At 31.0% G+C, this 25934-nt stretch overlaps 5 protein-coding genes across 11 annotated transcripts in view; 2 read left to right on the top strand and 3 right to left on the bottom strand.

The window, feature by feature from the left end:
• Positions 1-999: 999 nt before the first annotated feature.
• Positions 1000-8060, bottom strand: LOC105152917 (b(0,+)-type amino acid transporter 1). The gene is made up of 3 exons (XM_011067469.2): positions 5849-8060; positions 1596-2894; positions 1000-1472 (listed from the first exon to the last, which is right to left on the bottom strand). The coding sequence occupies exons 1-3, from the start codon at positions 5940-5942 to the stop codon at positions 1408-1410; spliced, it is 1458 nt and encodes a 485-aa protein (XP_011065771.1). The 5' UTR covers positions 5943-8060; the 3' UTR covers positions 1000-1407.
• Positions 8061-11565: 3505 nt separating this feature from the next.
• On the top strand, positions 11566-13487 carry LOC105152914 (Ada2a-containing complex component 1). Of its 2 annotated transcripts, XM_011067466.2 has the most exons (6): positions 11567-11850; positions 12010-12161; positions 12224-12380; positions 12560-12795; positions 12877-12999; positions 13099-13487. In XM_011067466.2, the coding sequence occupies exons 1-6, from the start codon at positions 11760-11762 to the stop codon at positions 13348-13350; spliced, it is 1011 nt and encodes a 336-aa protein (XP_011065768.1). In that variant the 5' UTR covers positions 11567-11759; the 3' UTR covers positions 13351-13487. The 2 variants fall into 2 exon arrangements, with proteins under 2 accessions (XP_011065767.1, XP_011065768.1); XM_011067465.2 differs by having other exon boundaries at positions 11566-12161.
• LOC105152916 (queuine tRNA-ribosyltransferase accessory subunit 2) lies at positions 13391-15401 on the bottom strand. Of its 3 annotated transcripts, XM_011067467.2 has the most exons (7): positions 15307-15401; positions 14938-15133; positions 14685-14834; positions 14140-14604; positions 13853-14055; positions 13634-13759; positions 13391-13564 (listed from the first exon to the last, which is right to left on the bottom strand). In XM_011067467.2, the coding sequence occupies exons 2-7, from the start codon at positions 15052-15054 to the stop codon at positions 13423-13425; spliced, it is 1203 nt and encodes a 400-aa protein (XP_011065769.1). In that variant the 5' UTR covers positions 15055-15133; positions 15307-15401; the 3' UTR covers positions 13391-13422. The 3 variants fall into 3 exon arrangements, with proteins under 3 accessions (XP_011065769.1, XP_087269830.1, XP_087269831.1); XM_087413704.1 differs by having other exon boundaries at positions 13391-13759; XM_087413705.1 differs by having other exon boundaries at positions 13391-13759; positions 14938-15351.
• A 79-nt stretch (positions 15402-15480) lies between these two features.
• Positions 15481-25934, top strand: part of LOC105152920 (L-lactate dehydrogenase) — a 171818-nt gene continuing 161364 nt past the window's right edge. For all 4 annotated transcript variants that reach the window (XM_087413708.1, XM_087413707.1, XM_087413709.1 and 1 more), the window contains exon 1: positions 15481-15856. The gene's annotated coding sequence lies outside the window, so the exon portion shown is untranslated. The remainder of the gene's footprint in view (positions 15857-25934) is intronic.
• LOC105152913 (uncharacterized) overlaps positions 16886-25934 on the bottom strand; it is an 86342-nt gene continuing 77293 nt past the window's right edge. Inside the window, exon 7 of the mRNA XM_011067464.2 lies at positions 16886-25208. Coding sequence (XP_011065766.1) covers positions 24782-25208 — 427 coding nt within the window. The 3' untranslated portion in view covers positions 16886-24781. The remainder of the gene's footprint in view (positions 25209-25934) is intronic.

Genomic DNA, 25934 nt, shown 5'->3' with positions numbered 1-25934 from the left:
ATATATTTGATACAATAATTGATATTATTCATTTAATTAAATTACAAATGACTATATAAAACAAATTATATATAAGTCAAATTTATATATAGATGTCTTATATTTTTTGATACATTATATATATATATATATATATATATATATATATATATATAAATTTATATTTACAACTTATCTATGAAAAATTTGTTTTTATATTGAAAATATTGTATAAGATACTGATTAAAGAGTGTATTCTCCTCAATTTTCAAGGAAAAGATGTATGAATCTTAAATAATTAGTATTTTACTTTTTATAAAATTTATATTGAATGAAATGTTTAACCACAATGTTTTTTCTGAACATCAGATTATATATAATATAATTTTCTGTTTTTTTCATTACGGTGAACTAATTCTTTGTTCAGCCGGCTACATAAAAGATTGAGAAGAATAAAAAGTAACTTTTATATAATTTGATATTTAGATAAAATATTATGTGTTCTATAAAACTTTATCCTTACTAAGAATATACTTGGCATGAGACGCTACTGTGTGTCTCTTAATTTAATCTATCTTTTATTTATTTATATAAAATTATCATTAACTGTATAAAATTCGAATGATAATTTTACTATATATATTATTACTTATAGAAAAAATATTACAAAAAAGTATAAGTATGTTATTAATTAAAATTTTATGTTTTAAAAATACTAATTTTAATATAACAATATTGTTAGATATAATAAATGTCTGACATTGTGTACATAAAAGAGTATATTGTAATATAAATGCGTTATTTTGTTATCTAGACACTTATTATATCTAAAACGTGTAAAAAATAATTTAAAATTAAAATATTGTAATATTGCATTATTACAGTATATAAATTATTATTTTTCCTAACTGTTCGCGTGTTGTATATTTCGGTATTTTTTTATATACACTTTTATACACACGCGCGCGTGCGCACGCACATTCTTAAAAAATAGAATAATATATATAAATCCATTAAATACAGAAATTCTTCAATTTTTTAATATAAGGTATGTTGTTGATTTTTTTATGCTTATTACAAGAATGGAATTTGCAATTTATTTTGATAATAAAAAATGTGTAGTATAAAATAATGCCGTTTTTTAATGCATATATGAGCAATTATTATGTATATATGTGTATATACTTTATATTTATATATATATATATATATATATATATATATTAGGTGTTGGAATTAATTCGTAGCGTTTTACAAGTGATGGGAAGTACTTTCATTAATGTATTTTTTAATGCTCATGTGAAATAAATAACATTCTTTCATTAAAAAACGCTACGAATTAATTCCAACACCTAATATATATATATATATATATATATATATATATATATATATATTTACAACAATGATGGATTCAAAAATATTTGGTCAGTCTTCCTTTTTATCTGGAGCAACGACTAGACATAACATTTGCATGACATATGTTAGCTTGGCTGAAAAAAGACAAAAACAAATTTTATTTCATGATAAATGAAGCAAACTATGTTTGGTGTCAATGATATATAAATCTCTTATGTAAGAGGTTCCTATATATTTTTTTATCCTATTATACTCACCTGATAAGGTATTTCCTATTTTCTTGTACACGAATACATGGTATACGACAAGACCGCACAAGACGAATATAAGTACGAATAAATATTTTATCGATGGTTCGTAAGCTATCGGAAGCACTGTAAGAAAGATTGAAACCACTAATATCAGCCAAGGTATCACAATAGGTACAGTGTATGGTCTAGGAGCGTTTGCTTTGGTCCGTCGCATAATTATAAGCGATATCATCGCTAATCCATAGAATAGCCACATAAGAAAACTAGCGAACTCGATCAAGGCGATTATATCGCCTAACAGCAGGCATGCTAGTGAGAGAATACTTTGCAAAATCACTGCTGGAGCCGGTGTCATCTTCTCGATGTGTACGTAACTGAAGACTCGTGGTACATGGCCCTCGCTGGCGGCAACGAAGCACAATCTGGCCACGCTGAATTGAATACTAAGAGCGCATCCAAAAGTTGATAACGCTACACCGAGTGGTATTGCGAAACTCATCCAAGACGGCAGAACCCGGTCAGCCCAAACTACTGCCACCGCTGGTGCGCTCTTCATCTCTGACATTGTCAACGCTGCCATATACATCAAGTTCATGGATACATATAGAATGGTGATGACGGGGACCGCGATGAGCGTGCTCCGAAAAATATTGACTTCGGGTTTCTGGATTTCTTCAGTAATCATCGCGGTCGCAGTCCATCCGTCATATGCCCAGAGACCGCTGTAAAAGGCCAGAGCAATATTGCCAGCTGACGTAGTAGTACCATGAAAAGGATTACTGAGAAGTTCTACGTGACCTGTGCTCAGCCACCATATTCCACCGATAATTACTACCATACATGCAACTACTTTGCACACAGTGAACACATTCTGCACTTTTACGTAGAGTTTGACGCTGATGAGATTAATATATGTTATCAAACTCAATGCCATAATCGCTATAAGTTTCTTCAGCGTTGTCATAGAGTCGCTGGATAGATTACAAAGATATCCGGAAAATGGCTGCACGCTATACTCCGCGAAAGTCAATGTAATTACTGCTACTTCTGCCGGTCGTAACAGTATCACAGAGATCCAAGAACAGATGAACGCTGGCACCTGACCGGCATATGGATGCAAAGGCTTGAAGGCTTCTATGAAATATGCATATTCGGCACCAGAACGTGGTACCACGGTACTCAATTCGGCGAAGGCCAATGCACCTAATAGAGACAGCACGCCACAGCTGATCCAAACGATTAAGCAAAATCCTACAGATCCTGATCGCTCAAAAGCGCTGGTTGGTGATACGAAAATGCCGGAACCTGTACAATAGAGATTGTAGTTAATAGCAATTCACAATCGGTATTATTCGGCGGAGTCAGTCACAGTAACTAACTAATGTCCCATGACGTGAATGATCGATTAATCTCGATTAACCTTTTCGATGATTTTAGTCGTATATAATTATTACGTTGATAAACAAAATATTTGTTGGCCAGTGTCAACAGGTCATTAGTCTGTTAATCATTGAGAAAATATTTAGATAATTTGGAAGCTGCGTGATATAAAATTTTTCTATATTATAAGTTTTTCTATATTAATAAATCATTAAGAATTTTTATTAGGATTTTTAATATCGAGATAATCGCGATGAGAGACAAACATGACATTATCTAATTGTGCTACTTAGTTGCAATGTTATAATATCGGATAATATAATTTGATTGTAGATATAATATCAGTAGTTAATCCTCGTCTCTGTAAATTCTTTGAAGATTTTAAAACAGATAAAAGATAAGATCTGTCGGTAAGATAACACTCGAAGAATGTGAGAAATTTTTTACTAAATTTTTGAGTAATTAAACCATGTGAAAATGTTTGATGTTCTAATTTAGAAATATTTAGCTGAGTTATCGTTTTTACCAATATAGTTTAATTTTAAGTTGGATTCAACAATTCTTCTTATCTTTTAAAGATAATTCTTTATCTTTTTCTAGTTGTAAGAATTGAACCGAGATTAAAGTTAATCTACATTGATAGAAACGAGCATCAAACTTCATTACTCTGTCTATGCTGCTGTGTTGATTTTTCTATAAATTCTTTACTTTATGATATAACTTTTTTTATTGGTTTTAAGGAACATACGATCTTATATTTTTTACTTTAACACCCGGTATTTAAGAACGCTTGAGAAAGCAATTCGGTCACCGTCAATCAACTGTTAAAAGCAAGGGCTTCAATGAATAAAGCGGTATCTTATTTGGGTCTATACAATTATGTAACTGCTGCTAACTACTTCTGAATTGCTATCTTGCACTAAAGGCTATAGTTCGGAGAATACCATTTCTGATTATATTTATTATGCCTCTTTAAAATATTGATAAATGTTTTTGAGATTATGTATTATCTACAAGCCTGTAACTTTCGTGATACTCATATACATGATACATTTCACCGCTCTATGAATGATTAAAACAAAAACATAACAAGATTATTTTATTCCCACACAGACAAAAGGCAGTGACTTTCCTACAGATATATAATATATTATATTGTTTTAAATTTGATCATCACGAAACTCAAAGAGATTAAAACGAATTGATTATATTTATTTTCTATAAAATAAATATATGAATGTATTCTTTAATTTTCAAAATCAGACAGTCAATTTTTTAATTAAATTTTATGTATCGCGTGCTTCTGCTTATTTTATTGTATGGTATTTTTAACATGTTTTTCTAATCAAATTTTAGGCAAGGTTTCTTTTGTTTTCCATTTATAGAATTTCTTTTGAAGAATGTAATTAATTGAATATAATATAATATTATAATCTCCCATTTGAAAAAAAGTTGAAAAAAGAGAGAAAAAGACAAATAGAATATTCAAAATAAGGGAATGGAAAAATTACTATTACTAAAAAAATTATTACCGTTACTTTTTATAATAATAATAATTTAATAATGATGTTATAATTTTTTTACTATATTGATAAATTAGTTAATTATTACATCATTACGATGTATTAATATAATACTACATATTAATATTTACTAAAAATAATAAAAAGTAACTTGTAATGCATTAACGCGCTTTTTTATGACTTTTGCAAATAATGAATAAATGTAACTAGTTACAAATATAAAGTACGAATAAAAATTTAAGTTGTATTGTTAAATAAAAAGTACTTTTTTTAGTAATCAGTGATCTTTTTAACCTGTAACAAATAACATTTTGATTTTTCCAACTCTGGTGTTATCATTACCATCATAAAAAATCGCAAGGACTATACCTTTAAAAAACATATTCCAAAAATTTTGAACAGAGAATGGAAGTATGTGTCGCTTTCGAAACTTGTTTTCAACTTTATTATTATTTATCATTACTTTGTCACAATAACAATTTAGTATGTGTTGTATATATGTGATGAACAATAAAGATTGAAAACAAATTTCGAAAGCGACGCGTACTGCCATTCTCTGTTCAAAATTTTTGGAATATATTCTATATGTTTTTTATTGAGGAATACATCTATACAAAGAATTAATGAATAATTTGGGTAATAATATTTTTGTTCATTTTCATCACACATAATTACTTTCGACATTGTTAAATGATCTTGACACAAATGGTATTCCTCGGTTTAGTGGAAAAACAAATTATTCTTACATCGCTTTTGACATAATTCTTTTTATTTGCGTACTAATAAAAACGATTATATTACTATTATAATATACTATTTAGGACTACGAAATTAGGTTCAATGGTTAATGGTTAATTATTTATTGTATCGCTGAACAGTGCTGAATAAAAATAATTTTCGTGACTTGCAATAAAAGCGTGCATCACGCCGAATCTTTTTTTAGCACGATACTGCGGATTTGAACGTCTGAGATCTGGCCTTCTTTGTGTTGCATTACGATTTATCGCACGAGCGCGATTACGAATGGGAGTGTCAGAGATCGACACTCGAGAATCCGCGAATAAAAATAAAAAAATAATGTGTCATGAATTATTATTTTTATCGTCTATACTGTTGTAATTTGTGTTGCATTCTCATAATTTCTATCAAATTCGCGAAATGCAGCACGAGAGCATCGCACGCGCGAATAAAACGTGTACTCGTACAATACATAATGTTTAATTTATTCAATGCAAATGGCAAGTGAGAGATAAAATCTGATAGAGATCAAATCGTGTTTACAGACGACGATAGAATTTATGATTTACGTATCCACGGGAAATTTATAGATTTTCATAGTCAACAATCGTATCTCACCTATCATTACCGCCAGAATGATGCTGACCGCGCTGAAGAGCCCCAGCTCTCTCTTCAGCTCGATTTTCTCGACCGTCTTCTCCTCGCATGCCATTTTTTCCGTATGTTGAGAACGGAACGAAAAATAAGAGCGTGAAGCACGTTGCACACTCCAACGACACTGTCAATAGTGATTCAAAATTCAATGACACATTGCATGAACGGCTGGTCTGTTCAACGATGGTGGTGGAAACGGCGGCGGTAGTCTTTATCTTCTAGGCTGAAACAATCGTGAATTCGTTGTTAATGCTCCACGCGCGATGGTAATGGGCTCCACCACGCGACTGAAGCTATTGGATGGGTTTATCACGGTCGGAGCTTCAAATCGAGACTGGATCAGCTTGTTGCTTTTTTCGCAGACATTAGCGAAACACTGATAAGAGGATATTCATCCTCGTCACTGATACTCCACTATTTTTCTTGATTGGGCACTGAGCTAGAGAAGCACTAGAAAAATATATTGATTATAACAAGAAGTTATATTAACAGAATGCATTTTGATCATATCAATCAGAATATTGGTTACATAATTAAATTTCTAATTATCTCGGTCAGAATATTTGGCAGATTTAATTATAAATATATATTTGACGGCATTGAATCAGAAATAATTGTTTCTTTTAAAGTTAATTATTAATAATTTATAAAATTAACTTAGTTACATTAAAAGTTACATGTATGAACAAAAATATTTAATTAAAAGTTTAGATTAAATCAACTGAAGTTAAATTAAAAGTTAATTTCAGAAAGCATTATTTATATTAAAGTAAAATGTAATTTTGAAATTATATTACTCTAAATGAGAAAAAGCAATTACAATATGAATTCTAAGAATATTTATATAAAATTGTGTAGAATACCATAAAAGAAATATATTATTTTTGATTAATGTATATGACGCTCACAATTGAATAAATAGTTATCTTCTTTAATTTCTTAAATTTATTTTTTAATAGAAGATAAATTCGTTTAATTATTTGTCTAATAATATAGATAAAGATTATTAGATTGATAATAATTATCATAAAAGAATAGAATAATGTATAGAACCTATACATTATATTTAAATAAAATTCTAACGAAATATTAACGAAATATGCTTTTAAATAAACTTTTCTTATTTTCTCTTTTTTTAAAACTTGAAAGAAATACAAGTAATCTTGCAATAACAAGACATTGAACTTCTTTAATTGTCTAATTATTTAATGTTTAAAATTCTATAGATAAAAAAAGAAATGGCATTCAAAGATAAAAGATATTAACTTAGACAACCAATTAAAATATTTTACACATAATAAAATAATCAGTTGAAATTAAAAGCTAATTTATTTAAAATTATGCTTTTTTGATTAAATTTATCAGATTTCCAATTTATGCAATTAGATTTTTTCCCGGAAGAAAAACGAATCTCTAGAAATCGGCATTACATAATCGTTAAACATTGACTTATGAAATTTGCTTTCTAGCAATTGGCGATTATCACTTACGTGAATAAGCTATGTTAAATGATTTGTTTGTCCGAATTCCACGAGGTAAATCGGTAAAATCTAATCAGCTAACAAGTCATAAAGCTTCTGTGCGTGCAACCGATAGAAGGTTGGAACCAGGGTCGTGCAAAGGATTTTTGGAGCTCTAATATAAAAGTAAAGAACTCCATCTGTTTATAAATATGTTAAAAAAGATTTGAGGGGTTTAGAAAATACACTTGAAAAATCAGGGAATTACTTAAAGTCGATACTAAAAGAAGCAAATTCAAAATTATGTATTTTTTGCAAAAAATCATCGCAGAAGAATGTATAAAAAAGCGTTTTAAAGCTTGAAACCTCATCTTTCGAATGCTTGAAACTTCATGTTGCTGCTATGACTTTATTACATATAGCACTAACTTAAAAATGAAATCCTAGATAATTATATGAGCGACAAAAGCAGAGATAGGAACAGTATAGAAATATATAAGCGATATATTTATCGCTCTTGTTGCATAATGCAGCAAAAGAAATAAAAAGGCCAACCAATTTGATTGCGTATAAACTACATTTCCTATCTGCTTTATGATTATAGCATATACATAAATAAAATGAAAAATCTGAACACTTGGTAGGTTATAAGATATAGTTTCCAACTCGTTGAAATATCATTACCTTATTCTGTATTCCTATGTGCATTGACATATGCATTTCCGAATCTTGGATTCTTCTGTTTTTATCACTAGTATTATTTCTATCATTATTGCTGTATCGTTATTATTGTTTCGCATTGTGTTTAGAGCTTGAGCTTTGAAAAATTGAAGTTTAACTTTGATGACATGTACGGGGAAAATTTTTGTTGTAAATTTCTTTAATTGTATCGGAAAACCTTTTTAAAATGCTGTTTTAATCATTATTTTACAATTTTTCTTTAATGACAATTTAAAGTAAGTAGTGTATTTTTAATCTTTTCTCTAAAAACCTTTATTTGTCATCGTGCCGTTCTGCTGCAACAATTTGAACTGACTGCATTTTTGAAAATTATTTTCTATTACAAAAAAATGCAAACATATTTGACATAAAGATTTTACTTTTCTTTTATATGTACTATACGCGTTATTATTTCGAATGTACGTCATAAATTCGCGATGATTACAATTTCGTGATAATTAAATTTTATTTGTTATAAAGTTGTTACGAATTACGTGTATAGTAAATTTATAGAAGTAAAATCTTTATATCGAAAGTTTCCATTTTTTAAAAATATTTTTTAAATATGAAGATATAAAGTACTAATAGAAGTGTAAGCATCTCAAATTTTTGCGATAGATTACTTATGTGACTGCAAATACAAGTTTTTAGAAAAAAATATTTGAAAAAATTACTTATTTTATATCATTATAACGCAGTAAAAAAATTATATCATAATGATTAAAAAAGCATTTTAAAAAATGTTATATTTTGTAATATATTTGAAGAAAAAATTTTGTTTTCTCCGTTCATGTCATCGAAAAATTAAAGTTTATTATATAATATAAAAAAACATAAAAGCCAATATCTTATTGCAAATCAGAACGTTATAAATGTGTTTCGATTTGCAATAAAATTTAGCGTTGGCCTTTATGCTCTTTATATTAATAGATAATTAAATAAGATAGGAATTTTATTTTACTTTTTGATATTTTGGAATATAATCTGTATAATTCTGCGACACAGTAGTTACCATTTTGACGATTACATTTGATATCGTTGTGTTACAGTTACACTAAGCAATAAAACATAAAATGGCAATGATTCATGTAGCCATGTTTTACTATTCAGTCAGTAAAAGAAATAAAGATAGGCAATTTATACGACGATTAAAAGTTTTGAACACAGAGTACATATATTTTTTTATTATATTTATAAAAAAGGATTCTGATAGAACGAACCTCTGTTGTTTAAAGATTGATCTTTCATGGGAAGAATGAGCTGAGACTTGAGTACTTGTTATCCTTCCTATTTCTATTTTCAAACTGCCGACTTTCTAATGTTCAATGTAACTCGTTCATGCAACTAATTGCGCGTTGTACATTGCCAGTAAGGTTTATGTACATAAAAGTCTATATGCACATGAAAATCTATGCACATTATTATAAGTTTATATTTAGAGATGTAAATGATGGAAAAATTTTAGAATTTTAAGCTAAAGAACTCAGGAAATAATGGATTTTTTTCCATCGGCTTTGATAGTTTTTTACTCCGATATTTTTTTTAAAACGATTTCACGATTTCGATGTTGTACTATTGTTTCAGAATTTAGTTTTTGCACTTATCCGTAAGATAAGTTTCTGTGTGGAAATAGTTACAAAAGTTAAAATATAGTATAATGATTAATATAGTATAATGTCGAGGACTATAAATATACCTTACTATTATTTGAATGATATTTTATACTGTACTTCAATTTTAAAAGTTAAATAAGTGTTCCATACTGTTATTAATACAAATAATATTTTAAAATATCTGTCGTTCAAATAGTTATATTGAAATAACTATACATTTTCTCATGAATTTTATGTAATTTTGTCAAAAATATTATTATTTACAATTAAAAAAACTAGTTTTTTAGTTGATACTTTTCTCTGAAGTCAAAAATACTGTTTTTTTTTTACATCTCTATATTATTACAAATGATGTTGTACAGGATAATTTATTTTAATATTAATAGAGCAACATTTTTTGAAAATATGCAATTTTACCTTAAAAAAAAAATTCCAAACAAAACCCGTTGTACGTCACCTTGTATATCATAAAATTTTTATTTGGAATATTTCTTGGAAAAATTCTATATTTCCAAAATTTTTACGTGATAAGGTTAAAATGAATAATCCTGTAGATTTTTAGTATTAGCAGTGTATATTAAAACATAGCTTAAATATTTGCATAATAACACTCAGCAAAATAACACATCTTAATATAACATACTTTTTGTCGACTAAAGCAAAATGATTCCTCATACTTTAACGTTTGGTTGAATAAATAATTTGTTATGACTGATATTTTTTGCTGACAATTTGTGTCAAGTTGTTTTGTATTAAAAATTAATAAATATGCTGTTACTAAGTGCATAAATTTTTTAAAGAGAAATGTATTTACAACATTGATAAAATTGTTGATGTATATATTTCTTAAATGCATTTTTATAAAATAATGTGATTTGACTGTAGAAATTATTGGTAACTGTTGTACTTTTCTGTTTAATTCTGTATAATTCCTACAGAGCAGAATTATACAGAAAGAATGGAAGTAGGTAATATACGAGATTACTTCATATTGTTAGATAGAGCTATTATTTTAAGTGAATAATCATTTTGTCTGATAATGTTAGGACTATTACTACATCCTATACATAGTTATCTTTACATTATTTACATTTTCTATGCAATTTTATATAAATATTAATATTACGTACATCACGGAACTAAATACTTTATTGTTTAATTATTATTCTATTGATCTAAATTCTACAAAATTATTTTTCAGTCTCGGTGTAATTATCTCAATTTCCTTGAAATGTACTCGTTTAAGACAATAATTTGATAAACATCAATTGAATCTTGATACAGAAGATATTAAATACATCGTGTGTGATTGACGAGGATATTTATACTTAATTGTGCCATGTTGTATCAGTCGCATTTGATAGCGATAATTTATATATGATATAATTCTTGCATTCTTTATATAAGAGAAAAGATTTATTAAAATTATTTTAAAAATATTTTTTTTCGCATTATCTACTTTACACAATGTGTGCATCAATATAAATTGAATTAAATTGAATATCGCAAATTAAAGCAGAAATAAAATTTTAATAATATTAAATTAACTTATTATAATAACAATATAATAATTTAATTATATAATAATTAAAAGTAATATTATTAAAACAATACTAATATAAAAATACTTCTGATTTTTATCTAATTTTATTATGAAATAAAAAATAATTTGTAGAAGTTTATATATTTCGCGAAACGTTTCCGTTTAAATCAATATTTGTTTTATTATATTCAAATTTATATTTTTTATATATTAAAAAGTTTTCGATAGATCGCCGTCTAATTAGAACGGAATTAGAAACATTTTCTCTTTAGCTAATCCAAAAAATATTCGTCAACTACAAATTATGATCACTACGATCTCGGGAATAGTCGAGGAGTTGGAATCAGACTTCGGGATACTTCGGGACACTTCGGGAGTAATGTTAAGTTAGGCGAGGTTAAGTTATAATCGGCGCGTGTGTCGTGCAATATTGTTTGAATGCGGAAAAAAGAAGTCTATAGTTCTATAGATCTGTACGACAAGTATTTCATGCGGTATCTCTGCGGTATCTGTTTATTACAAATTCGAATAAATAAAAAATGAATGACGAGACAGTGAAGGTTACGAATGACTCATCAAATGAAGAACAGAACGAATTCTACTTCGAATCCGATCACTTGGCACTGAAAGGTAACAAAGATTACACCGCTTTCCTGAAAACGATAGTTATCCTTGAGGCTCAGAGAGTCCAAGCCATAAAAGATTTGGACAAGCTTATGTCCGTACGTGCCCAAGCACTTAAGGATCCTATATCGTTCGTGGCGCAGTTGCAAAACGGTGATCTTCCAGAACTACCTGGTCTGCAGAAGATCCCAGAGATTCCTTATATTGACTGGTCGCAATACAGCATTGCATTACCAGATGGACGTATGAGGCCGCAAACTCGACATGGACATGTGTTACCTCGGATACAACCAAAAACTGAACAGGAAAATGATAAGGTATGTATCAATGTTATAAGTGTATGTTTGGAAAGAAACTATTTCGTCATTTCATTTTACAGATCTTAGTCAGAGGTCGTGCCTTCGATGAAAGTAAATCTGAAACTTTCAATCAATTATGGACAGTGGATGAACAAAAGCGACTCGAGGAACTTTTAGTTGAATATCCACCAGAGGAAATAGAAATGAGACGTTGGACCAAGATAGCAAATGCATTAGGTATAAAACTCGTTCTACAATTATATAAGCCTGTAAGTGCTTATTGTAAGAATTAACGAATCACAGTTTCCTCCTTATATTCTTACAACTACAACCACAGTTACATCTATGCTTACGTAATTATAGAATAGTGATAACTTATGTTGCAAGCAAGATACTACAACTGCTTCTTTTTATAGGGAATCGAACGGCTAAGCAAGTATCCAGCAGAGTTCAAAAGTACTTTATTAAGCTTTTGAGGGCAGGTTTGCCCATACCTGGCAGAGGACCTAAGCTAAAAGTGGATGTCAAGAAAAATTTAATTCATAAGCGTAATAATCAGTTCTTATTTAAACGTTCAACTTTCTTCCCACATCAAGATATTACCTTTAATACATCAGATGAAAGTAAAGAACAGCCCGTAGCAGAGGAATCTGTAAGCACTGTGCACATTATTGCTTTATATAAAATATTAGATATTAAAAAAAGTTACTTCAATATCAATATTATTTTTCAGGAGGATGATATACTGAATGGAGGAAGTGATGATAGTCCTGAGATAAGACAGCTAAATTTATTGCGGCAAGTGAAAGTTGAAAAGGCACAAGACTCTCCTGTGTACAAACATGTTGGATACAAAGTACGTATTCTTTTAACATACAGTTAATTGTACATGTAAATTATTTATTATTGCTTAATGATTTAATTATTATTGCTTATCAACGATATTTTCCTACAGTGTACAGTGTGTGGTGAGGAACCTTTAAAGGGTACCAGGTGGCATTGTGCAGAATGTCATAGCGGAATTGATCTATGTGGTGATTGTGCAATAGCACAATTGAAGGCAGAAAATCCCTTACACGATCCATCCCATAGATTAATTCCCATAAAACCACCACTATGTACTAGAAGTTATGACTTAGATTATTTTCCACAAAATTTTAGTGATTCTTCCTATAATTATCTCGATCCAAATTTTCTGCCCGAATAATCCAAAAAATTTTTCCAAATAAAATACAATGCAAAGAATATAAGGTAAAAAATAATTTATTAAAAATAATGCTCATACAGTAATAGATTTAGCAGATTCAGAGTTGACAGTTGCATATTTTAGACGAATTTTTGTTTGAAGTTGATTGAATGTTCCATTTTTTATACTATCGCGAATAAGGTTGAAGAATTGTAGGTAATAATGAGTATTGTGTCTGAAATCATCATTAATTGTTAATTGATCATATATGAGAGTGATTAAATCATAATTTATAAATACGTACATCATTAAAAGTACTAAAGCAAGCATTTCTTTGGTATGATGCAAATGATGGATATATGCTCTTGTATGATTTTGACACGTAAGACACTTGCATTTTTTACAAATAGGAGAGAAATCGTCTGCATATCTAGGAAAAAAAATGTGCGAAATTATGTATTATTTAATTATTATGTTTATATATTTTTATATTATATGTTTACTTGAAATATTTTTATCTTACCTCTTTTCTGCTATCGACATTGCATGTTGATTATTCTCACAAGTATCATGATCACACAAGAAAGTTAAAGCCTGTGATTGCTCAGTAATTACGTAAGGATAGGATGAATCAAACACGTCTACTCCTAATTCAATGAGATCCAATACAATAGCTGGATTCCAACAACCCATTGATATTCTCATTTTATCGATAGGTAATAAATTCTATAAAATTAACATAATTGCAGCATATTAAAATACTTTGAATCATATAAGTCATATAACTTTTTAAATTAAAAATGTACTTACGATGGTATATTGTACTACTTGTTTAATTTGTTCCGATGAAATATTCTGTACATCTGGCCCATTATTATGTAATCCATCTATCACAAATCCTGCCAAAGGCTTATCTTTTAGATAATCTATGGATTCTTTCCTAGCTTGCAAGTTATAACCACCCTCCACTGGTCCTAATATTCCTTTCGATTTCAAAATATCCGATTGTAAATGGATATCTAAACATTGTTCTAATAAAGTTTTACTTCGAAGTACTGCCTTTGATATTCGTTTCGCACGGCTATTAATATTTGTATCTCCATCACATAGAGCAACATACAGATCTGGTTTATACGCTTGCACAATTTCCATATATTTCTTAGCCGAAACAACAATTCTTCCTGTTCTGGACCAGACAGAAATAGTATCTGACTGATGAAAGCCAGAGTTGGTAGTATAAGCAGGATCATGTATTGATAAAAAATTTATATATTCCTGCAATCAAATTCTTTAATAACCAGTATAACAAAACTTCAATGCATATTGTTAATCCAATAATTTTGTTTCTGCCATACCTTCATACTAACAAAATCAGCAAAAGAAGTGTCTAGTTCTTTGATAACATCAGTCATTAACATGGTTGAAGGAAGCGAGACAATTAATAGCTGCTCTTCCGTTGTTAGAGTTTTAAAGACATCCTTTGTCAAATGTGGTACACTACCACCCTAAAAATTATGTCGTAAATTAAAACAGATAAATTTTTGTTGTATGCTTTATGTTGTAAAAAAAAACGATAATTATAAGACAGAAAAATTTTTTATTTCATACCTTTGTATAAATAAGAAGTAAAGGTGTTTCAAAAGAAATATTTGGCAACCTTTCAAATCCACTTAATGTACCGATTCGTGCAGCACAACGTGCTATGGAATCAGTGAAAAATTTCATTGTTTTACTATAATTTATGGTCTTCCTTTTTCCCTGTTAGCTTCTCACATGCATGGTATAAATAAATAATTGATGAATACTATATAATAAATATAGACATTGTTAAATTTTCACTAACACATTTATTAATTAATTTAATATATTTAATATATTTTTTATTTAATTAATATTAATTAATGGGAACAATTATTTAAAAAGATATATATATTTATATAGAAATTAATTTATTTTATAACATGAATAGAACATAACCTCAATACAATCTTCTCAAGCACATGGGAGAATGAGAAATGAGAGAGAGAGAGCAAAGAGCAGTACAAAAGACTACAAAACTCGCGGTTCTACCAGTTCGCCAGACCGCCGACAGATGACGCTGTCCGCGTGCTGCAAGTGAAGTGGATTCGCACCACTGGTGGCACTGGTGCGCAATATATGGCGGATTCACGGAATGTTTAAACATTTTTCGCGATCGTTATAGTTTTAAAAGTGATGGTTCTCGCAGATAGAACGCGGTAAAACTTGCCGTGCGGCGAAAGTTAACGCAGTAGATGTGATCGTTCTTTCGCTTTTATGGAAAAGCGATAAACTGATTGTCTCTCGCGTCAATTTCTACCGTGCGACAAGCATTACGCCGTGTTTGTGTGCGGGAGCCATGAGTGTTGCGGAGTGTTACGAAGTATCATTGGGAATGTCTCGCGAATGTTCGTGGCAACGACAACAAATCTTACATCTCATTATTACTCGCTATTATTATGCTCTCGATGCTGGAAAGTATATCCACAATCGTCGCCAAGTATGCGAGGTATATCTCACGTAAACTTTTAACTATCCTTTTTACAATAACATTAATTTAACAATCCTGCAACAATTTACTGTACTTCGAATTTTACTAGCATTTTTGATATCAGATTAGCTCGAATGATATCGAGAGAAATATTGGCAGATAAATATTGCGTGGATACAATATTATCACGTGTAATACAAATGGGCGACAATCTCTCAAATGAAATTCGTGCGATCGTAATATTGCTCGATTGCCGGTTATTTTCCAGATTGGTTACATAGAGTTAATTGAGACACGAGAGATATTTTTAAATATATAGTAATTATATATACGTGATAATTTTTAAATATGTATAGTAACATAGTGATTGTGATTGCGATCAACTTCCACGTCATATTAGCCAGGATAATTTATTTATAAGACAAATATAATAATAAATTTCGAGATATATATACAGACGAATAAGTGTAATAATAATTATATTATGTATATTTTAATTATTATGCAATGAAATGCATTTTTTCCTACATTTTTGTAGATATATATTTAATTCGTAGAAACAATTTTTTAAATTTATTAATTTAAAAAATAATGTAACTAGTTGACACAAATTAAGACATAACATCAATTAATTTCTACAAGAAATTATATCACTTTGTCAATTATTGATGTAAATGTAATACAAATACATAACATTTATGTATACATATTATTGAGTATACGAAATAATTGTGATGTTATATTATTTTTATTTTAGTTAACTGGATAATAAGTAATTGATTAAGTAATATTACAATTGACAAAGTGATATAATTTCTTGCAGAAATTATTAAAAAATATCTTGATATATATATATATATATATGTAAAACATTGTGATTTGTCTTACTTTCTCTCTCTCTCTCTCTCTCTCTCTCTCTCTCTCTATTTTTCTCTCTTAAAATTTTTAGCATTTGAATTTCTCATTTATTGTATTTACATCTCTCTTAATCAATATCTTTCATTACTAGGAAACAGATTATGCTAGGAAAAAAAGTAAATACACGTATCCTGAAATATTTCTTTATTTGTGCTGTACAATTCCAAATTTCGAAGATTACAATCTCGATTATAATCTTAGATTACAATATATACAATAATAAAATAGTGCGTTTTTTTACATTTACATCTTATATACAATTTGTGCTAAATACGTAATTTATAATACATTGGGACGGACCCTCGAAAAGACATTGAAAATTATTATCATTTGCAATTTAATTGCAAGAAAATGATCGCATTTTTTTTTCCAACAAAATCTAATGATTTTGTTAGTATGGCAGATTTTAGCGGAGATGAAAGAAAGTTATTACACATATGTATGTATATGAGACACTGGTTTGAAATTTCTGCCTGCGGGTGATTGCCGGCATATGCCTTCGTCAGTGCATGAATAAGCAATCGGAACAATATTTATATTTCCATATTTCATCTCCAAGGATTATGAGTAGTCTCTTCTCGTGTAAAATTAGAATTCGATTGATACCTATAACATCGCGAAAAAAGGAGAAAATCCATTTAATTATTAATTTATTCACTATGTATCTTCCTTTCATCGATACTAGATTTCTACCAGTGATATCGCTTTGCTTATATTTTACTGACATATGTACTGACTTTTTTCGGAAGTATCCGATACGCGAACTATAATCCGATCGCATATAGGGTATCTACTTATCGGCAAGTTTTATCACAATATATAAAATTTCACGACACTACATCTTCTTTCGTCGTGATTTTTTTCTCAGGCAAGAAACGTTGAATATTCTGTTATTAATAGGATATATATGAAATAAAGAATGTTAACGCATTTTCGTATATTATTTTAAAATGAATTATTGAACGAAAAATTTTGTGATAATTTTCCTTATTGAATTATTTATTTTTCGAAGAGTAAATTTTATTGCAATATAAATAGTAAATAATAGTATAAAAAATTTTTTAACGTTCAAAATTCAAAAGAAAATATTATCAAAAAATAAATAATATATAAAAAGTATAAAAATTAATTTATAAAATTGAATGTATTATGTAAATTTCATATGTATCCTTATGGGCAATGACGATTATAATAAATTCTATTTCGTTGAGTACCAACTAAATTAATTCGTCGCTAGTTACAAAATATTTTACTTTCGCTTTAACATATTTTCACACATATTTTCACACTTGAAATTATGAGATAAGATATAATAACATTCTTTTCTAATTCTCATGTTTTCTGGATGACGTGTTGAAATGTTACACAATACACGATGTCGATAATTTGTACAATAATCGCAGGAACGTTTGTATAGCGCACATGGAAAATGTACCGGTCGATTATATAAAATTTTTCCGCGATATATTTGTATATTGAAATATGAAATTATTTCTTTTCATGTCATTATGTTAATGAAATTTCAAAGTGATATTTCTTAGATACTTGTTTGCAGAAATAGATTTTTGGTTCAAATTTTTCAGTGGTTAATCATTTTTACACAATTGGATCTCATTGCGGCCGGTACTTTGCTCGCACTACTTAATATTAATACAATTGATTGCCGCCACGTATGGCGGGATGTCTAATTTAATTATGCGTATAATTTACAATATGTATATATACAATCCTGTGAATTTAATAAAATTTACAGGAGCTGTAAAAATATTTAACATAAGATACATGCATTCGTTACATCAATACGTTACGTAAGAAATCGTTGCAACTTTCGCGCGTGTTTGCTGACTGAATAATTATTCATTAAATTAAAGTCATCAACGACTTCCCTTACACATCATTCATACCTAAAGTCTCGCAATTATGACATAAGACGCACAGTGACTCGTTCGATATGTTGACATATTCAAATTGACTGTGTTCAAAGTACAACTAGATATGTGCATAATCAGGCTTTGCTGCGACATAAGGCACTTGCAATACGTGCATGCGCGTGGAATGAATTGCTAGCGGTAACTAATAATTAATAGCACGGATCAATGATCGCGGTCAAGATCGGCAATATTGCAGTGCAATGCTTTATCGCGATCTTTAAAATATATCGTTGAGAAGAATAATTATAAAACTAGAGCGATTATAGAGGTCATAGGTTGACAATACAAGGACGCTCGCGTTAGATCTATATAAGCTCTATGATGAAATTTCATATTTCGCATTGGTTCAAGTTTGCAAGAATGCAACATTTTTATGATGAAATTTCGCGGAATTAAGTAAATTCTTTTAAAGAACCAGCGACAAAAAGATTTCTTTTATTTTTATATGAAACATTGATAATTTATTATTGATGTAAAAGTGTTTTAATTAATTCCGATTTTTGATAGTCTAATATCCTAATATATTTGCCGATTTGCATGATTATGATTTTAAAAAGAAAAAAATTATCTTTTGATATTTCTGCATTCGCTTATATTATTTTCAGAATCACAAGTATATTATTTCTACGTAAAATAAGGAACAAATGACATTTGTAGTTAAATAACAACACATATGATTTCCATAGTTATTCATAGTTGTTGAATTATATTCAATACTAATTTTACTCATTATCTGCATAAAAGATATATTCTTTGATTTTAATAAAGCTGATTTCACATTTTAATATACAATTAAAAAATTAAACATGACTTCATGCAATTCTATTCTTATTGTTAGAGCATAAAATTAATAAAAACGAAAAAAGTGAAAAATATTCAATCATTGCATATTAAAAATGAAGATTGCAAAATGAATAACAAAAGTGTAAAATTGATTAAGTTTTCTTTTCTACATGTATTCAATCTGAGAAAATAATGATTTAATTGAACTTATTTATAGCTTATCGATAGGAGAGATACTTTTATATCATTGATTCTGTTTGTGCTAATTTTTTTTTTATGAAAGAAGATAAAATGTGCGTGTATGTTCCAATTCGTAGAATTCTTAAGATCTTTGCAATTCATAATTGAAATCGACATCATGCGTAGGATAAAAGTAATATGCCGCGATTCGCGAAGAACGACAGAAACATTCGACATGTAGTGCGTGAATTTTTGCCTGCGCATATGTGTGCGAACTCAGGTTTGAGGGGCAGGGAGGGATCTATGAAGGGAGAGAAGATGCGGGAATCGCCAACACATCTCTCGATATCTCACAGTTCGATCTCTCGAGCCGGCCGCTCGTATATTTACATGTATAATTTATATATCCCATGGTCCGAACATGCGGTACGTTCGACCAGGGCGGGCCCAGGGCCATCCTTATGATCGTTCTGAGATGTCCGTTGAATCCCGTGCGAGCTATCCTAATACGAAAAGACATTGTAAAAGGGAGCCCGGCTCGAGAGAAATTTGCAAGAATTCAGTCGCGTGAATTCCCACGATCGTTAAGCGACGTCGATCGATCGGCTCGAAAATCTCCTCGGAAATTCTGCGTGTGCGTTTTTCGAACGACATGCGTTCTTCTTGCTTAAACGCGCGAAGCGAAGTTAAGCCGGTTATATGCGGTATTATATGTGATCATTATTTTGTACTTTCATTTTTTGCATTGAAACCTGATCTTTATTCGTGAACATTTCTTGATGTAAATTTGATGATTACATAACACTACTTAATAGACACTTAGAATGCAATAATTGTGAAATATAATCGTTCACAAAAAAACTTCTAATTTGTATTATATTATTATCACTAAGTCATCATGTCATCTACTATTAATCACTAATAATAATAGAAAAACTTCAGTCTTTTTATTTATTTATTGTCTCATAAAAAAATTGATGCTTCTGTCGTTTTAATATCTTGTACAAAATTTAAAATATTAATTTTAATGGGTTACATAAAAAGTTGATCTAAACTTCAATGCGATTGCGGATATAGAATGTCTCTATAAACAGAAGTAGCTGGAAAACTGGAAAAAAAATGTTTGATAATTTATTACAGTGTAGGATGGTTTGTACTCGCGCGATTTAAAGTTTAAAGTGATCGTACAGATGGTAAATAGCAAGTATCATATATAAGAGACTTGATATTTTCACATTACGCGAGGTAGATTAACACACGGTGGTTTGCGGATTTCGCATCTATCTTATCATAACGAAGAGCAATATCGTTAGGAGATTTTCCACGATAAGTAGAGACACGATGACGCTAATCGTTGAGCTAATCTACCTGGACGCGTAGATTATGAGAGATGCGAATAGCGGTCTTCCAGATTACGACTTGAAATTATCCATAAACACGCGAGCCTCCTAGGAGTTCCGGCGCGCGATGCAGATGCAGATGCAGAAAACGCGCAAAGAGAAATGATGGGCTTTAATTAAACGAATTTCATAATATGTTCTCGCGTAACACGGCCGTGATAAGGATTATTCGGGCTCACCAACGTAGTGCGGTCGAGATATTTTTTTTGGCGCTATAATGCAGTACCGAGAGTCGTTCAGACTCTCCCTGTCGCCATTGTGGCCGCGAGGGCACGATTAATTATAGCGTATCCACAGAAGGAACGCATTGTTGCGTCTGTATTGTTGAATGCTCGCGTTGCATATACCTCCTGGCTATGTATCTCGATACTCTCATGTGTTTCGCGATCATTTTGAAAATAATCAGTCTTAAAAAGTTTTAAAGGGCAATGTTCAACACGTTTCGTTTCTTTAATTAATCGGAGATAACGAGTTATAGATTATAGATATTTATAGAACTTCCTCTCCGAAAAATAAAAAATATTGGAATATTTAGAACGAGGCATGTCATTTACTTAGAGAAAAACAACGGTAGCGACTATAAAGGCGACAAATATAAGAATTTCATATGTAGAATCAATGTATACATATAAAAAAAAAGTTGAATAAACTATTTTACAGTTATAGTAATTATAAAATAGTTTATTCAACTGTGTGAATTAACTCCACAAATAAAACTTGTATAATTATCATCTATATTTATAGTTGCTATCATTATGTCTTTCTTTGAGTGTTCGTTTATTGTAGGAATTACATGAAAAATGATAAGACAATCACATTTTCAACTAACAAAAATAAATTCACATTGTATCAATTATTTGATAGCGAGCTTTATTGCTCTTTATGAAGAACACAATTTCCAATAGTAGGATTTCCTTTATTCGCATTTTTCTCAGAGCGCGTGGCAACTAGAAACTTGGAGAATCAAGTGTTCTAAAGTTATTTTTATATATATATAGTACGTACAGTGAGACACGTTAGGTGAACGCGAGTATTCTCATATGTTTCAAAGAGTGTTCGGTTGATTGTATGTATATGTGTGCGTAAGCACAGGTGAGTTAAAGGTAAATGAAACGCGCGCGGGAGAATCCCGAGGCGAAGCGAGAGAATGCGTCTTCGTGGGTTCGTGTCTCGACGTGAGGAACAATCGGCTTCGCTTGAAAAGGTAATTAAGAGAACACGTCGGCGACGATTAAACGATTCTCCGCCGAATCGAGCGAGACGAATTAATTCCGCCGTCGATCGGGAATCGATAAACGATTGAAACTGATACATCGCCAAGACCGAAACCTATTTAGTACTTGAACGATAATCCTTCACGTGATATGCGAATACAATTTCTCGAACGAATTTCGTATGCTATTATATTCAGTGTTACCAGAAATATTTCCCACAATTTATTATACGACAAGGTAAAGACAATTTTATTGTGAGCATTAACTTCGTTTGCCGTAATGCGTGTCTTCCGTTTCCCGCTAAAAAAGAAATACTTTTGTTATCCTGATTACTTTAGCACACGAATCAGACAACGAAGTCAACGAAGTATATAGATATAACAAGCAGTCCATTAAATTTAGCCATTAAAAACACCATCTGTGATTGGTCGCTGTATTGTGCGCTGTCTATGTTTATTCCATCCCTTGTATATAGAATAAAAGTCAGAAAATAATATAATAAAATGCTCACCAAGATATTTCGTGCGAATATCGTACGTATTTTGCTGAGCATGATCCGCCGGCTTCACGGCACGGAATTCTGCAATTTTCCATAATCGAGGCACGCACGTGAAAACGAGACCTCATTTGCGCGCGGCAAGCATGGAAGGATACTGGCTGAGAACGGTGAGGCGGCGGACGCTTAGAGAACGCGAACGGATGTAGCCGAGGGCTGACTGGCAACCCCGAACGTCAAATTACGGGGCACCTGCTCTTCAAAACGACTTCATTTCATTCTTATCGTGTAGGCATTTCAAATCTGCCGTGCGGCTTCTCCTCTCGGTAATGTCTACAATCATACTCATGAAAATACCCGATTAGATTCCGAATTAACCCTCTAATGCGTTAGAATCTCGCGTAGGACGCGCCCAAGTCTGCTTCTGTGCAGCAGTTAAAATACATACAAGTCACATTATTTCTTATTGCTTTATATTTGTTAATCGGAAACTTTGTCGTCAATTTAAAATCGATTTTTTTTTTCTTACCTTAAAATGTCGAAATTGTTTACCGCAATTTCCCAATTTCCAGCTTCATTTTCAATTCATTACAATTCATGTTATTTTTATTTCTTACATGAACTATCAAATTTAATGCAAGGTTGCTTTTGCTATATGCAATCTTATCCCATCAATGTAGTTGCAGTAATTTGAACAGAACGATGTTTTATGCGTTGCCGCCGATCACTCACATAATGTAGGTCTGAAATTTCGCTTCCCCTTCTCTGATTGACATGAACGGTGGCAGAAATAATGGGGGTCCATTTTTTTTTTGCCTAGTACTGGTTGACTTTCGCAGGAACGTCGGGGCGGCATCAATTTATATCTCAACGTGTTATTACTGATTGGAAACCGCAACGCGCGATTCTTCGTGCGCGGTATCATTACGTTTTTGCTTTACGTTTACCGAGTGGAAATCGAACGTCACGCCTGAGCCGGTACTATAAGATACTCAAAATATCCGAGTGCCATCTTAGGCAAAAGTGAACACATAAATTTATCAATATTATAACGAACGTAATTGTGCATTCAGTTGCGGTTATGATGGCTAGTAATTCGATTATTTTTATCAAGATCATACTTTCTAAATTAAAAGAGTTAAAATGCTGCCATTATTGAAAACAAGTTAAATAGAAGTGGTAGATTTTCACTCTTTTTTTTTTGGAGTGAGATTCATTCTAAAAGAAACAAATCCCACTCCTTTTCTTGGAGTGAATCTCACTCTAAAAAAAAAGCGAAAATCTGCCACTCTTATTCAAGAGTGCAAATTTTTCACTTTTTTTTTAAGAGTGGAGTGAGATTTTACTCCAACGGAGAGGAGGTGTTTTGTTGATTTCTTGAAAATAGTGCATGAAAATAATGCTAATTGTGTATTAATTCCATCGACACGATTTTCTCTGGTCACTTACCTGTCAACCGGTTTATCTTCCGCTTGTCTTACAATGTTAAAAAAGTATCAAGACGTTGAATACCTAGTATTTTATTAGCACGTAAAAGCAAAGGAGAACGCGCCGCGATGCCGATCGATTCGCGTCGCTTGATCCGTCGATTCGCGTGTCTCGAAAGTCGATTGTCTTAACAGGACCACAAAGTGTGGCGACAAAGGAGTAAGTAGAGCGTTACTGAGCAAGAAATTCATTTTATTCGGAACCGGTCTCCGATACATCCGCCGGTTAAACAACACTTTTATCAAACGTGATCTTTTCAATTCCTCTTGTACGGACAAAACTTAAAACTGAGCACCGTAAAACACTTTCTTGAAGAAACTTTCGAGTCACGACGACAGTGACGAAAAATTTCACACTTTCGTCCCCACTGATCTCACCTCCGTTCATTCCTACTTTTTATTACAAGGACAATTTCCTCGATTTAAATTATAAATACTACGCAAAGACTCTCCTCGTTCACAAACAGAGCGAACGCATGTCGATATAATTGTCTATTTCAAGCTTCTCGTCACTTGTTTTGAAAAGATCATATCTTAAATATAATCCGAAGGCACTGTGTTCTCGTTGATTGCCGCTAGTCTGTACTGCGGCGTGTCCAGATTCTGTGGATTTAAGTGCAAGTTTGTTGTCGTTGTTATCGTCGTCGTCGTCGTCGTTGCTGTTGCAGACGGTACTGTCGCTGTCGGCATCTGCTGATTCGCCGAATTCGAGCTGAGATCGCTATAATAGGCACTGCTGGGAGCACTGCTCAGCGTTGGCCCATCCGGTTCGGCGTCACTTCCGGTGTAGGCCGTGTTCTGGTATGACGGATGCTCACCATTTCTGCTACCGATCCTCAATTCCTGATGATGATGGTGATGGTTGTGGTGATGATGATGGCGATGATGATGTTGATGTTGACCTGGTGGTACTGGCGTTGACGGTCCATTTTCGTACATCTCGTAGTCTGGCTCTTGTATCCTGGAAGTAGTCAATAATAAGACTCTGGATAATCATTGGATGATTATTTGACTGGAATGTACCATTAACATACGTAAGAGGTATCGACCGTATCTGGCCGTATCGACCAATAACTGGCGATTACGCGGCGACGCGTGTCGGATGAGCGCGTTGTTAGAACGGGCAATTAAGCTCTCTCAGAAGGCGTGCCAGAACAAAGTCAGTATTGAGTTCGTTATCGATATAGGAAGTCGAGAAACGATAGACCATTGCGTATGATTACTGACTTCCGATTTCGAGATCGCCATGTGCCTCATTAATCGATTTAAAAAATCAATTAACAAATATTTTTTTCTAATAACAATTTTATGGATATAACGATTATACAATTTATTTATCTTTTTAAAATTTAAATTCATTAATTTAATGTTTCTAATGTAATTCTTTTATTTAAGACGACCAACACATAGTTCTTCTTGTACAGTTTTGCTGAAGTATCTAAAAATTTAACTAGATATATAGCTCTGAAATTAATTTTATTGGACCATTAAAATAATGTAAGACGTTCAAGCTGATTGCTAAAATGTCAAAACTTTTTGCAGCATTACTCATCATACTTGAGATTCCTACGTAATTGTTTTGATGGTTCAATAAAATTATTTTTGGATCCGTATGTATCCTAAATTTTTAGATACTTCAATAAAGTCGTATATTTAATAACTTCTATAAATCTGGAAGCATTTAATT

The sequence above is a fragment of the Acromyrmex echinatior genome, chromosome 15 (genome assembly GCF_024713525.1).
Source record: "Acromyrmex echinatior isolate Ae372 chromosome 15, ASM2471352v2, whole genome shotgun sequence".
In the NCBI taxonomy this organism is placed as follows: Eukaryota; Metazoa; Arthropoda; class Insecta; order Hymenoptera; family Formicidae; genus Acromyrmex; species Acromyrmex echinatior.
The sequence above is the reverse complement of the archived record's forward strand: the minus strand, read 5'-3'. Positions and strand labels throughout refer to the sequence as shown.

Bases quoted from the DNA above. Each gene is read 5' to 3' on its own strand.
- LOC105152914 (XM_011067465.2), top strand. From the start codon at position 11,760: ATGAATGACGAGACAGTGAAGGTTACGAATGACTCATCAAATGAAGAA. The intron at 12,381-12,559 runs GTATAAAACTCG...TTCTTTTTATAG, and splicing joins CAAGATAGCAAATGCATTAG to GGAATCGAACGGCTAAGCAA. The intron at 13,000-13,098 runs GTACGTATTCTT...ATTTTCCTACAG, and splicing joins ACAAACATGTTGGATACAAA to TGTACAGTGTGTGGTGAGGA.
- LOC105152916 (XM_087413704.1), bottom strand. From the start codon at position 15,054: ATGAAATTTTTCACTGATTCCATAGCACGTTGTGCTGCACGAATCGGT. The intron at 14,056-14,139 runs GTAAGTACATTT...TTAATTTTATAG, and splicing joins AAGTAGTACAATATACCATC to AATTTATTACCTATCGATAA. The intron at 13,760-13,852 runs GTAAGATAAAAA...TTTTTTTCCTAG, and splicing joins ATGTCGATAGCAGAAAAGAG to ATATGCAGACGATTTCTCTC.
- LOC105152917 (XM_011067469.2), bottom strand. From the start codon at position 5,942: ATGGCATGCGAGGAGAAGACGGTCGAGAAAATCGAGCTGAAGAGAGAG. The intron at 2,895-5,848 runs GTGAGATACGAT...TCTATTGTACAG, and splicing joins CATTCTGGCGGTAATGATAG to GTTCCGGCATTTTCGTATCA. The intron at 1,473-1,595 runs GTGAGTATAATA...GTCTTTTTTCAG, and splicing joins AATAGGAAATACCTTATCAG to CCAAGCTAACATATGTCATG.